Source organism: Pavona decussata, unplaced genomic scaffold (genome assembly GCF_977016875.1).
Source record: "Pavona decussata unplaced genomic scaffold, jaPavDecu1.1 SCAFFOLD_57, whole genome shotgun sequence".
In the NCBI taxonomy this organism is placed as follows: domain Eukaryota; kingdom Metazoa; phylum Cnidaria; class Anthozoa; order Scleractinia; family Agariciidae; genus Pavona; species Pavona decussata.
Genome location: NW_028145479.1, coordinates 291,996 through 307,198, shown reverse-complemented (window position 1 = coordinate 307,198; position 15,203 = coordinate 291,996). Strand labels below are relative to the sequence as shown.

The following is a 15,203-nucleotide window of genomic DNA, read 5'->3' as shown; positions in this document are numbered from 1 at the left end:
TTGTTATTAATTTAGAACCTAATAATAGGAATGCAGACGATATGTTATCATTAAGAAACGTTTGATCTCTGTTCATTACCAATTAATTATAATAAAAATGAGATAATCGAAGCTATCCAATGACTATCTTATAGTAATTATAATGATTGTGGAGCACTGTCTCAGTCGAAAAGAAATGTTTTAGTGTTCCTTCAAAATGCTCGGTTAATAAAATATTTATACTAAACAAGCCACGGGAAATTTTCTATTTTGTAGGGCCAATTTACACGTTAATATTTAACGGACCATTTGTTTTTCTGTTGGTGTAGTGCGGGATGAAAATCGGACCGATTTAAAAAGTCTGACTCTTTATAAATTGGACCGAATTTTGTCCGCTCACTCATTTCTTTGATTCATAAATTGGGCCAAATCAGCTTGATTAATTGATAGGTGTATATTCGCCTTTATACGTTCAAAGTTACTGTTGCTGAAAGACCTCTCTTCCAAGAACTTATTTATGCATCAAAGTTTAGTACTTTAGTAGCTATGAGAAAGGTATACACACCTGCAAAATGACGGGGTTTTGACAAACTTTAATCATGTGTTATTTCGCAGTTCGGTTGGTTGATGTCGGAGATAATTTATACCAGGGCCGAGTCGAAGTGCTCATCAACAAAACTTGGGGAACAGTGTGTGACGACGAATGGGATTTACGGGACGCAAGTGTAGTTTGCCGTCAGCTTGGATATGGAAGAGCTCTGACTGCAGTCAAGTCTGCAACTTTCGGCAGAGGACAAGGAAAGATATGGATGAATAACGTACGATGTACAGGAAATGAAAGTTCATTAACACAGTGCGCCCATAACGGATTGGAAAAAGGAAACTGTTCACATAGCAAAGATGCCGGTGCAGTCTGCTCTCAAGGTAATTATAAAAACCAAATATTTTTAATCAATGAAATCAGAAGCGTTTGGAAGGTAAATAGTAATATATGATGACTTAAGTTAGTTTTATAGAATTCAAATAACTCAACCACTAACAAATGACTGTACTGGTTGTATTACCAGTCCTAAATGAGATAATGTTTAGACGTTATTTACATAGCTAGTAGGACTTCATTACACAGTGCGAGAAACGAAGGATTCACGCTGTTCGTTGTAAAATTCTTGAATGTTGCTAAAAGTAACTTTGCTATAAAAGGTCTTGATAGCAGGAGACACTGAAGCAGTGGACCACTGTCATAGGCCTTTCTGACGGTAAAATCCGCCATTGTGAAAATGGCGTAAGCAACACAGAAAATGAAATGTTTGGTCAGCGCAAGAACAGAGGACAGTTAATTTGTGCCAATACGAAGTCACACATTCGGTAAGATCCCAAACTAAAAGGAAACAATGATCTAACTCACAAATTTGGGATAGAAGGAAAGAAAATACATTGCTAGAAAAACGAGAAAAAAACTTTATTTTACAGGATTGAAGCAAGGGGAGGGGGGGGGGGGGGGGGGGAAGGCGAACAAATTGGTTAAACAAAACTACCCCCCCCCCCCCCCCACCCCGTTACTCAAAAACACAGACCGATTGGGGAGTTTAAGATGCAACGAGAACGTCAAGAAAACAAAAGATTCAGTAAGCAAAACAACTTTGCACCTGCATCACACTTTTTGGTAAATTTTTTTCTGTTTCGTTTGATTCTTTTACGCGACCTACCACGTACGTGAAATTTCCTAATTTAACGTTTGAAGGAGGACGTAAACAAACGACGACAAATTTTTCTTTCTCTTTTTAAATTTGGAATCGGGCAGTAAGAATCCGACTGCAGGGGGGGGGGGGGGGGATCTTGAGAGAAAATAATTGTACGGCTTTCGAAAACGCGCGACTGCCACTAAATTGTTATAAACTAAGGCCATCTATATTGCTACCAATGAACGGACGTCTTAGAAGACAACTTATTTCAACAGCTTTTATGGTTTGAGATTGGTTGATTTCAATCCGTTTTGGTTCTTATTTCCGATTCACAAGTTTGCTGTTAAAAACTAACTACTGTTAGCGAACGAAACTAACAGGTAGTAAACAGATTATTTAAGATTGTGAAAAGGAACTTGCAGCGTCAGAATTCAAGACTGATTAATGCACATTAATTGTTTTAATTATATAAAATTTCTGGAGGGGGGGGGGGGGGTGTTTTAGGTAAAGGGAAGTTAAAAACCTTTATTCTATGCCACAGTTCGATTGGTGAATGGCGGTGATCGTGGTATTTTGGCACATAGAGGCAGAGTAGAAGTGTTCCACAATGGAGTATGGGGAACTGTATGTGACGACGACTGGGACTTAACAGACGCTAACATAGTTTGTCGTCAGCTGGGGTTTCAAGGAGCCGTGGCAGCAAAAACGAATGCGTATTACGGGATGGGAAAGGGAAAAATATGGATGGATGACGTACGGTGTACAGGAAATGAGAGTTTATTAACAGAATGTCCCCGCCACAATTGGGGAATGCACAACTGTGGTCATGGTGAAGACGTCGGTGTAATATGTAAAACAGGTAATAAAAATATATTGAAGTGGACTTTTGATACATGTTATTTGTATCTATTCATAGGAAACGCAGATTTGAATTGAAATGAATCGAATTATATAATATTCATGGCATTTGAACATTTAAGGTGAAAGTGATTTCAGAAATAATGTATTTGTCTAACCCTTCAATAAACAGTAAACATTGAGCTAAGTTACTCACCTTCTTTTGAGCTCTTGAAGTGCATCCGATCCATACAAAATTCGTCTCCAAAGTAGCCCAAATTCAAATTGAGCGTCGCCAGGTTGATTAGCACTGAATAGTCTGGCCACCGTTTTATGGCGTTGTTCCGTCCAATACCAAGTGACTTCTCTCGACCTTTACCATTTAGAGTCAAATGGCGTCCGTCATTCCAAGGATGACTAAATGGACGATAATGAAAATAACGAGCGACCACGAGGTCTATTCTGGTGTACCGGTCAAATTTTGTAAAGTGACACCAACACCAAGAGAATGCCTTTGCTGTGGCGGAAAGCCAAAGTCCGAACACAAGACTTACTCTATTAAATAATCATGACTATTTTTTACTTATTAGGATTATGATTATTATTATTATGATTGTTATTATTATTATTATTATTATTATTATTATTATTATTATTATTATTATTATTATTATTATCATTTAATTCCAGCACTTACACTTACAAATCTTTTGTCCTTTTATATTAGTTTTTCTACGCCATGTATTTTATTGTATTATATATTTTATTGTAAGTCAAACCTAATTCAGCCTGTGGCTACCAGGTTTTTTATAATAAACTATCTATCTTAACTATGTATCTATCTATCTACACTTACTGCACTTAAAACAACATCTTGCTACTCGCTTAAACTATGTCTACTACTACTTACATTACCACTACTGCTACAGCTACCTGTTTAACTTTGTTAATGGAAAAAGACATACATCATTTCAGGAGTAACTTTCACCTTTAACAAATATTTAATGTACTCTGTATAACCTTATAAAAATAACACAAAATAAGAACGTTGCTACAAAGTAATGTACGAAATGCAGATTTAAATTTGAAATAAAAACTACAATGAATGCAGTGTGCTGCGCCGGGTGATATCAAAACATTTAGTGCCTCTACAAATGGCTCAAACTACCATGCAATAGAACAAGGAGTTCATATCCAATGTACCGTGCCAAATTTAAGATAGTGTTAATTATCGCGTACGTTCCAAATGTTCCTTCTTGTGTAAGATATTTCTCCCCGAGGTCTTTTTTCAAATTTAGTTTAATGGTTATTAGTCGAGTAAAGGGTTTTTAAATACTTAAGTCATTCCTCATTTTAGTTCGGTTGGTTGGTGGCGGTGAGAACCCACGCAAGGGACGAGTCGAAGTGTTTATTAATGGAAAATGGGGAACAGTATGCGATGACGAATGGGATTTAAAGGACGCAAACGTAGTTTGCCGGCAACTTGGATTCCAAAGAGCTGCCAAGTCCACAGCTTTCGGGAGAGGACAAGGAAAGACATTGATGAATAACGTACGATGTGCTGGAGATGAAGCTTCACTACTAGATTGCGCCTACAGTGGATCTGGAAAAGAAAATTGTTCTGATAATAAAGACGCCGGCGTAGTGTGCTCTCAAGGTAAAGCAAATCCTTTTAAATCATAGATACCCAAGCATTTGACCGGTAGGTGGGACTGATTATTGAGTTGAACTATATACAATTTTGTTCATTTTAACCGTCAAGAAGTAGCTGCAACGGTGCTATTTTAAAAAAGATCTGATTAATTTGATATTTCTCATATCTTCTGAATGCCCGCGGAAAATGGATCTTTGTCGTGGTTTGTAAGATCCATGAATTCTCTTCAAAGAATTTTCTTTGCAACCGTACAGTACAAAAGGTAGCATCTTAACAAAACACTGCCACTAGCGACAGTCAGTCATTTGTATTTCTATCAGCAGCAATCAAGATTAAGGTTCTTTTTTTTCGCTTTTTATAATGCTAAAAACACGGTATTGTTATGTACAAAATTAAATACAATTTTGATGTGAGGTTTGGGGTTTATCGTATACGCTAACTCCCCCAATTTGAAAATAGGGCACGGAGTGTTAATGTAAGGGAAAAAGGCAGAATTCCATGTCAAATAGTCCGAAACAGTTTACTCGTGAACAGACATTTGACGGTATGGGAAACAATTTTCTTAAGGAAATTGCATTGGTGTTGTAGTTAGGGTTGAAAGTGTGCTCTCGCGCTTTTAATACAGCTGTCTAAAAAAACCCCGTCGAAATAATTCTTTTTAGTTGGTGCTCTCATTTTTTTGTGATATGAAGGCTGAATTGACTTCCTCTATCCTTTAAATGCATCCAATTGAAGACTAAAATAATTGATGTTTTGGACCCTATTGTCCTAACAAATTATATTTACCAAGGCGTTAATTGGCTTAAGGCTTGTGTAAGCGGACCAAGAGTTGATCTAAGTTTTAAGGTGGCTTACAACTGTTCTTAACACTTTCCAGTTGGTTGATGCAACAATACTGGTATAAAAAATGCCTAATCGTTCGTAGACAAGTTATAAAAGTTTTCGTGATGTAATAAGTTACCATAAAAACGCCCCTAATTTTAGCCTTAGTGATAACTCATGTTCAGACACAAATTTTATAAGCAGTTATATTGTTGCTATGGTAACCTATTAGATAACAAAACTAACCATAACTTGCTAACCAATAATAAGGCATTTTTTAATACCATTTATTGTAATATCAACTGAAAAAGAGAAGTATTAATGATCCATCAGATTATAAGAGTTGGGAAATGCTGGAAATCGCTGTGAGCGACCTTTTGCTAAGAAATTTCTTTTTAAGAACGAAATATCAGCAAACATAGAACTTACGTAGATGACATCTACATTACTCGTTTTGAGCCAATGCTTCATAATAATTAAACTGTATGGTTAGTTTTTTAACGAGTATTTTTTGACACTTTTGATATGAAAACTGTTTTTATCGGATAATATAATTTCATACGTAATAAGAATGTAGTCAGCAAAGCTGCACCTGGAGCAGGTCAATTTCGTACGAAATTCACATAGTTGGTGGGGGGGCACAATCAACATTGCCAGAAAACCAAAACAAAACCTTGTTTAAGGAAATAACAAGTTAATGATCCTCTATTTTATGCGACAGTTCGATTGGTATATAGAGGTGATCATAGCGAATTGACATCTAAAGGCCGAGTAGAGGTGTATTACAATGGATCCTGGGGAACAGTATGTGACGACTACTGGGACTTAACAGACGCCAACGTAGTTTGCCGTCAGCTTGGGTTTACGGGAGCTATGGCAGCAAACAAAACCGCGGCTTTTGGAAGAGGAGAAGGAAAAATATGGATGGATAGTATACAGTGTACAGGAGATGAGAGTTCCTTAACAGAATGTAGCCACCAGGGATGGGGATCACATAACTGTGGTCACGATGAAGATGCCGGTGTAATCTGCACTCCAGGTGATAGCAATTATATCACATTGGTAGTTTGGCAAAACCTAACAATTATAACAAAAATACTTGTGAAACATTCCTACAAAGCACTATATGAAATGCAATTCCAGTTAAATTTTGACGGATCAATACTACTACCCTTACGGATGAACAAAATCTTTTCCTGACTTTACAGGTCACAAAAGTAACAATACAACCTTACGTTAGCTTTAAGCGGTTACAATTCAAAACGAGCTCGGGGACCCTCATTATCGACCATCGAACTGGAATGAATATGTCAAGTTGTTCTCTGACATGCTGATTGCAATTCTATGGTACAAAATTGGGGTCAACGACTAGGGGTGAAGTTATATTCATCTAAAGCTAAATAAGGCCGGGCTGTGTTAACAGAAATATTCTTGCTTTGACAACCTATTTAGTTGTAGTATTTACTGATAATAAAGTTTAGAAATGAAGAGAAATAATTAGGTATAAAAATGAAGAGAAGTAATTAGGTTTAAAAATGAAGAGAAGTAATGGCGACCGTTTTGCGTCACCTTAAAGCCAATTACAATGCTTCCAGTGCACTGTGCCGGTCGAAGAACAAGATAAACTCCGAATGACATGGAATATTACTCAATAAGCAATAGAAAATCCATGATCCCTGTACGTTAGACGTCGCAAAAGTGTCTAATGATGGAAGATATTTCTCCCAAGAAGTTTGTTTTTCAAGTAGAGTATAATGAGCACGTCCAGGACAGTGAGTTCCTAAAGAACCGTAATCATTCGTTATTTTGCAGTTCGTTTGGTTGGTGGCGGAAATAAAACGTACCAGGGCCGAGTCGAAGTGTTTATTAATGGAGCCTGGGGGACAGTGTGTGATGATGGATGGGATTTCAAGGACGCAAACGTAGTTTGCCGTCAGCTTGGATTTCAAAGAGCTCTCACTGCAGTCAAGGCCGCTGCTTTCGGGAGAGGACAAGGGAAAATTAGCATAAAGAACGTACGATGTACAGGAGATGAAAGTTCCTTAAGACATTGCGTCGGCCATAGCACATTCGTAAGAGATAACTGCACGCATAGTAACGATGCTGGTGTTGTGTGTTCTCCAGGTAAAATGAACAGTTTAATTCAATGTACTGTTGGAGAGGGAGATACCAATGACCGATTATAGTAGTTATTTTTAAGGAACTTAAAGTTAACTTTTAAAAGTAATTTTGCTGAAATTGTGCCAATCAAAACGCATTGATAGAAAACAAACGTTTAACAGTAAGCAACATTTCCTTTGTAGTATTATATTGTTTTTGTCAATGAGAAAGAAGTTTGCGTTATCACATTACTTTGACAGCTAACCCGCCATAATTTTCTACGATAAAATTCTACATTATGTTAACCCTGTCTAAACCGGGCGATTTTTAGTTTATTAATTTTTTTTTGTTCTTTTGCCTTCTGGGCCCAAGGGAAGGGGTGGGGGGGGGGGGGGGGAGGGTTCCCCATAACTTTGCAAGTTTAAAAGCTATGACAATGCGACTAAGAGGACAGATAGTACGTTAAAAGACGTTTTCTATTAGATCCGAACGCAAAATAATGTCGTTATATGCCGTCGTTATCACGTCATGATTGCCAAATGTCGACCATCTTGGATTTCTGGATTTCCCCAAAATTTAGGAAAGGCCGAAACTGAACGCTTCTCGAACGATCGATAATTCTTGGAGAAATTCAAGGTTAAAGTTGGGAAAATTTTATGGTTATTAGGAACACACATCCAAGCCACGGTCACAGTAGTAATTGTCTTTGTTTTTAATGAGTTTAAGAAATGTATGTGTATGTACATGATTCTTGAAGAAAATTCTGATCTTATTAGTAAAATTGGAATTTGAACAACAACAACAACAACAACAAAACTAAATAAAATAAAAACCCTTAGGGAAACGGGGTGTTAATGAAGCTCCTTTATGCGACAGTTCGACTAGTGGATAAGGATGATCAAGGTGGTTTGGCATCAAAAGGCCGAGTTGAAGTGCTATTCAATGGAACATGGGGAACAGTGTGTGATGACGACTGGGACTTAACAGATGCCAACGTAGTTTGTCGTCAGCTTGGTTTCCCAGGAGGGGTGGCAGCAACCACGTCAGCGGCTTTCGGGGGAGGAGCAGGAAAAAAGATATGGATGCATAGCGTACGGTGTACAGGAAATGAGAGTTCCTTAACCGACTGTAGCCACGGAGGATGGAAAATAAGCAACTGTGGTAACGGTCATGCTGCCGGAGTCATATGTAATAGAGGAGGTAAGACAGGAAGGAATTGGATGCTCTTTATTTAAACATGGACAATTCATCAGCTATATTACCACTATAATAAATCATTAAAGAAGATAACAATAATTCTCTAATAAAGATCGAAGTGTAAAAGGAGAGATCTATTGAAGTGGTGGTGATTCAAACACAGCAGGGAGGAGAAATGAAATTACGTTGACCATGGCTGGTATCCACCTCGTGTTATCACGCTTCATATTTTCGATTGATTTTGTCTATAAAATCCAATCGAAATAAGGATTTCTGAGTTTAGAAACATCATCAACATCAATATGAAGGGCATACGATGTTAAAACAAAACGATGAACTAAAAGATGAATTTGGGATATGCAACCCCCCCCCCCCCCCCACCCCCTTAGAAAATGCTTGAAATATGATGTTAATGAAGATTTTTTTTACGACAGTTCGATTGGCGGATGAGAATAGCCATGGTGTTTGGGCATCTAAAGGCCGAGTGGAGGTGTTCTTCAATAGAACCTGGGGAACAGTATGTGATGACTACTGGGATTTAAAAGACGCCAACGTAGTTTGCCGTGAGCTTGGGTTTCCGGGAGCATTGGCAGCAAAAGGGTCCGCAGCTTTCGGCAGAGGGGAAGGAAAAATATGGATGAATCAAGTACGGTGCACAGGATTCGAGAGTTCCTTAAAAGAATGTGACCAAAACGGATGGGGAATAAATAGCTGTGGTCACAATGAAGATGCGGGTGTAATTTGTAAAACAGGTGATATGTAGTAATTTATAATGGCTCTTTTAATGTTTTAAAGAAGGAAAAAATTAAATAAATTATGCAAACCATATGTGACCACTAAGAAATATTTACTTTTTATGTATTACCTTAAAATTATGAAAAATATACAACTTTTTTAAATGAACCGAAAAATGGAATAAACTGAAAAAAATCGCAGCTGTGCAATGTGTCATGCTCGTCCGAAAGATTCACACTAAATCGTCGATAAGGGGTTTTATTTGGATACCATTCTTCTTGGAAGGTTATATTCATGGTAAGCACATCTGATAATTGGATGCACCAGCAGAATGATTTGTTTTTAATGGACTTTCGTCATTTTGCAGTTCGTTTGGTTGGTGGTGGAAACAAAACATACCAGGGCCGAGTCGAAGTGTTTGTCAATGGAACCTGGGGAACAGTGTGTGATGAAGAATGGGATTTACAGGACGCAAACGTCGTCTGCCGTCAGCTTGGATTTGGAAGAGCTGTGACTGCAGTCAAGTCAGCAGCTTTCGGGAGAGGACAAGGAAAGATATGGATGAATAACGTACGATGTACAGGAAACGAGAGTTCATTAACAGATTGCGCCCATAATGGATGGGGCAATGCGAACTGTTCTCATAGTAAAGATGCTGGTGTAGTCTGCACTCAAGGTAAAACGGACCCTTCAATTTTATCCCAGGGGTGGGGGGGGGGGGGTACTCCGGAATTCTCGGTAGGGGGTGTGCCGCCCGGTTCTCCAAATCGTGAGCCTATTTGAGGGTAATCTTTAATGAGGATGCGAACATCACAAATGTGGTTTACAGAAGGGTCTTCTTTAATTCCAGACCAAAACATGCCATATGCACACCCGTTTTTAGACCTGGCCTCTAAAATCCACACCCATTTTCAGACCTGGCTTGTGGCGTAATTAAGCTTCGTATCAGTACCAAAGTCAAGAACGGGTAAAATTAACCCTGAAATTCAGCTCGAATGATATATCTTGGATACTTCTCATTCTCTACTATTCATTAATGGGGTTGAAAAGACAAATACGTTTATACGCTCTCGTTGTTCCCTTGAAAGCCATACCCGAATTAAGACCATAATGGTTAAAATCTATACCCGATTTCAGACCAAACCGGTTCAAAAACCATTCCTTTTGGGGCGGCACATACCGATATAGCTTATATAGGGGAGGACTAGGAGATAGGAAAGATTAAGGGGTTGACTTTAAAGACGCTTTTATAATTCAGCTGTTAATAAGTGACTGTAACGGTTACATTAACAGCCCTGAGTGACATAATGCAAAACTATTGATGTGGTTTGTAAAATTTAACTTTAATTGAATTTTCAAAGGAATTTTGCATTAACGATGCGAATTGAAACATATTCGGCTAAAAAACGAAAACCGCTTTCCCAAATAATTCACGCCCGTACTAACCTTATCGACAAGCCAGAGTTCCTTTTTCAAAAAGTAACACATTTTAGGAAAAATTGCAGTCAGAAAACCAAGAAAAGCCCTGTTTAAGGAGACGTGAAGTTAATAAAGCTCTTTTATGCCACAGTTCGACTGGTGGTTGGGATCGGGAGTAATCATAATGATTTGGCATCTAAAGGCCGGGTGGAAGTGTTCTACAATGGAATCTGGGGAACAGTATGTGATGACTACTGGGACTTAAAAGACGCCAACGTAGTTTGCCGTCAGCTTGGGTTTCCAGGAGCTGTGGCAGCAAACACGTCCGCGGCTTTCGGGGCAGGAAAAGGACATATATGGATGGATAGTGTACAGTGTACAGGAAAAGAGAGTTCATTAATGGAATGTCGAAACAGTGGATGGGGAATAAACAACTGCAATCACGATGAAGATGCCGGCGTAATGTGTACCACAGGTGATAAGAAGTACCTTATAGTGGCAGGCTGATGCATGTTATCTGTAACTAATAATGCATATCATATCTGATTATTAACAAACTTCTTGTCTACTTAGCATATGGACAGCAATATTGAAATCCTTACTGCAAAATACTATATGAATTTCATAATCCAGAGTAACCCGGAAAAGAAAGGTTCTATTTTTCCTACAGTCTGAGACTGTCATAGAACAGGTCGTGGCCGAAAAGAGATATTTATTATTGAGCCATGCAGAGTTTACGGTCCCGTTATCGTGAACGTACTAAAAGTTAATATTCTTGGAAGATCTTTATCTCGTGAAGTTCTTTTTCAAGTTGAATAGAATACGCACCAGCGAAACGCTGTCTTTTTAAAGGACTTAAAACCATTTGCTATTTCGCAGTTCGCTTGGCTGGTGGCGGTAGCACAAAATTCCAGGGTCGAGTCGAAGTGTTTATCAATGGAACTTGGGGAACAGTGTGTGATGACGAATGGGATTTACAGGACGCAAACGTCGTCTGCCGTCAGCTTGGATATGGAAAAGCTGTGACCTCACCCAAGACAGCAGCTTTCGGGAGAGGACAAGGAAATATATGGATGACTAACGTTCGATGCACCGGAAATGAAAGTTCAATAACTCAGTGTGCCCATAATGGATTGGAAAAAGGGAACTGTTCTCACAGAAATGATGCGGGTGTAATCTGCTCTACAGGTAAACGTTTTAATCCTAATAAACAAAATAAAAGGTGTGTAAGGGGTACATGCGAATGATTAAGCTACTTTGAGTTACGGAATTCGATCGTTAATTAATTGGTGACTAATGGTTCTGTTAAATCATTCTGTTACTGTGGTAGTTTTTTGGGCTGAATTTATTCAAAAGAAAAACTTGGCACTGTTGTGGTTAAGGCCCTGTTTACAAGCAGGTAGGGTAACCCTAGTGCTAGGGTTACCCTAGCAGGAGGGTTACCCTAACGCTCCCACATTTCTTCTTTTTCTCATCGACGTGTTCACAATGCAGCTAGGGTTATAGCTGAGCGCTAGGCTTACCCTAACGCCAGGGTAACCCTACCTGCCTTGTAAACGCTCTGCTAGGGACAACTCGCCTACCCGGGACAACTTTTTAATTGTTTCCAGACCCTTTGAACGTTGATAACCAAACGACCAGCATGGCGGACCGCTTACACCGTGGGGCTGGCCGCGGGGCTAAATGGAGATATACTTTGCCAGAAACCGAAAATATTTCGAATGCAAGGTCGGCGACTCCTTTCGTACTTCGTTCTTCCACACCCAAGGATGATGATGAGTAAAATCAATGGGAATGATTATGCTACTTTGAGTTACGGAATTCGATCGTTTATTAATTGGTGACTGTAATGGTTCGGTTAAATCATTCTGTTACTGTGGTGAGTGGTGTTCAACGTAACTTTGTTGCAAACCTGATGATGCCGTTGATCGGCGAAAGATTGGACGTTTGATTTAAACAGCAGCTTAAGGCCACATTTGAACTTTAATATTATTTTTTAAAATGTCGCTGAAGGACAACATACAAAGATCTGTAATTATTGTAGGTACTACACCTCTAGATGAGCAGAAGTCCGCAACAGTAAAAAAAATATTCAATTCTGACGCTTTTTTTCTGAAAAGTAATGCATTGATGGGCATAATTAATTACGGCTTCCCGTGAGGTCTGAGTGTGAAGGAACGAGTATTTTGCTTGTTAAAGTTTAACCGTCTTGATAGTTATTGCGGTGATTTTACTCATCTCATTGTACCGCGGGCGCATGCCCTCATGACCTAAGACGAGACTTGGGCGGCCATTTTGTAATAATGTAGTCACCACGTGGTGTGAATAAAACCGTGGAATCCTCTCTGTGTGGCTGACTTTTCGAGATTTTGACTGTTCTACCGAAAAAGAGAACACTGAGCTCTATATGTTATATTAAGTATTTTGTACAGGTAGGCTACAATCCGCCATTTAACAAATTGGGTAAAGCAACAAATAAAATGAATTGTTTACTGTGTTCGGTTACTATTAATTGACTTTGACGTCACCATGGCAATCAATTTTTGATAGGCAACTTCTTTAGAAAATGGAAAATCCCAGTTTTTAAAATGAAGAAAAATTACTTTTTTTCTTGTAACATTTGTGTTTTTAGCTCATGCTAGTGTTTTTTTATTAGTTTTATCAGTCAACTGGCCTTCCTGGGGGTGACCTTGTTTTGATAAAAACCTTAGTGCTTCACTTCCACTTTAAGTTGTGATACAATTCCGTGCAGGACAGGATAGTAGGGCTTTAACACCAATGCAAGAACGCTAGTTTGGCGCTCGTTTGTTTGTTCCTGAAGCCGCCGTTACACATTGAAACTTTTAGCTGAAACTTGTGTGCAACGGCGAAGGGGACCAATTTCACGAAGTGGTGTTAAACGTTGAAACTCTTGTGTTTTCTCCGCTGCGATCGTTGCAGAAGTTGAAAGCGGTTCTACTTTTCGTGAAACTTGTCTCGCAACGGCAGTTCGAAAAAGTTCCAAGAAACCGACTACGTTACACGGTGCAACTCCTGCTGAAGCTTGTTTTGCAGCGCCGTTGCACACAACTTTCAGCTAAAAGTTTCAACGTGTACCGGCGGCTTCAGTTGTTTTTTCGTGTACGAGGGGACAAAGTTATAACTGGGACTGTTGAATGCTTAAAACGAAAATGTATTGACGTCACAGTTATACCATCCCCAGTCTTTTCTTTATCACGGTGTATCCCACTGGAAGTGAAATTTAATGTTTCAGTATACGCCTCAAATGCCGACAAGAAAATTTGATAAAGGATTGCTTTTTCGATTTGCTTATGAGAAAAACATGAAGATTTGCACGAGCAAATAAAGAATAATTGTCATATGCACTTTAACGTCAAATGAATGTATAAAGAATGAGATTGGAAAGATCCGCCGGTTACTAAAAGAAAATAATGATCAAACACGAGATGCGGAGTAAGGAGAGAGTTGCTAGAAAACCAAGAAGAAACGTTGTCTAAGACTCTGTTCAAGATTATACGAGAAGTAATCTTAAACAGGGGATCAGGAATGACGTAGTGGTGAGAGCAACCACCTCCCACCAATGTGGCCCTGGTTCGATTTCCATACTCGGCGTCATATGTGGGTTGATTTTTTTCTTTTGTTCCGAGAGGTTTTAATCCCAAGTACTCCGATTTCATCAAACCTCAAAAACCAAACATTTCTAAATTCCAATTCGACCAGGATTACTGTCAAGCCCTTTATCATGAGCCCATGGGTCGGGAGATTGCGCAAGCACTCCCCTTGTTACTGATATAAAATTTGATTATTTGTTTAATTTTATTTATTTAGAAGTTAATGAATCTCTTTTATGCGATAGTTCGATTGGTGGTTGGAAGCTATCATAGTGATTTCTCAACTAAAGGCCGAGTGGAAGTATACCATATGGGAGTCTGGGGAACAGTATGTGATGACTACTGGGACTTAAAGGACGCCAACGTTGTTTGCCGTCAGCTTGGGTTCCAAGAAGCTCTGGCAGCAAAGTCGTCCGCGGCTTTTGGAAGCGGACAAGGAAAAATATGGATGGATAACGTACGGTGTAGAGGAGATGAAAGTTCCATAACAGAATGTGACCACAGCGGATGGGGAACACACAACTGTGGTCACAGTGAAGATGCCGGTGTGATATGTGCCACAGGCGGTAAGAAATATATAGAAATACAGTAGCTGTTAGGATGATAATGATGATGATGATGATGATAATTGATGATGATGATGATGATGATGATGATGATGATGATGATGATGAAGATGATGGCATAAACACAGAATAACTTATAATTGATTAATAATGGTAATTGAACTGTGTGGAGTGCAATTTGGTCTTAAATCATACGCGTGATTTCAAAATCGAAAGGGCGCGCAGCGCAAGTTCGATTTGAAATCACAAGTATGATTTCAGACCAGGAAAACAAAAAACAAAGAGACGAAAATAACTGGAATAAAGTATCATTAATAATGAGCAAGGAATGTATCATCAATATTGAGCAAGGTAATATTTATAGAGTGCATTCCTTAAAAAACTTTTAGTATGTTTGTGCTTAACTTTTTGACGAATATAATTCCAAAAAAATTTTCCTATTACGGTCGGACAAAATCTCCTTAGATTTGTTCTGAAAGAAGTTATGAAAAGTTCATTGGAAGATGCACTGCTGGTATTATCACCTTACACATTGAAAGCATTTCTCTTGCTGGAAGACCTTTCTCCAAAAAAGGTCCTTTGCAAATTTAGTCCAAAAGAA

General features: G+C 38.8%; 1 protein-coding gene across 3 annotated transcripts in view; it reads left to right on the top strand.

Moving 5' to 3' along the window:
- LOC146479983 (scavenger receptor cysteine-rich domain-containing protein DMBT1-like) overlaps positions 1–15,203 on the top strand; it is a 45,820-nt gene that overhangs the window by 15,194 nt on the left and 15,423 nt on the right. For 2 of the 3 annotated variants that reach the window (XM_085110196.1, XM_085110197.1), the window contains 10 exons: positions 2,203–2,520; positions 3,856–4,155; positions 5,696–6,013; positions 6,787–7,098; positions 7,951–8,274; positions 8,706–9,023; positions 9,374–9,682; positions 10,577–10,900; positions 11,305–11,613; positions 14,282–14,602. In XM_085110196.1, coding sequence (XP_084966322.1) covers positions 2,203–2,520; positions 3,856–4,155; positions 5,696–6,013; positions 6,787–7,098; positions 7,951–8,274; positions 8,706–9,023; positions 9,374–9,682; positions 10,577–10,900; positions 11,305–11,613; positions 14,282–14,602 — 3,153 coding nt within the window. Of the gene's footprint in view, positions 1–594; positions 904–2,202; positions 2,521–3,855; positions 4,156–5,695; positions 6,014–6,786; positions 7,099–7,950; positions 8,275–8,705; positions 9,024–9,373; positions 9,683–10,576; positions 10,901–11,304; positions 11,614–14,281; positions 14,603–15,203 lie in introns of all 3 variants that reach the window. The other variant, XM_085110195.1, reaches the window with a different exon arrangement.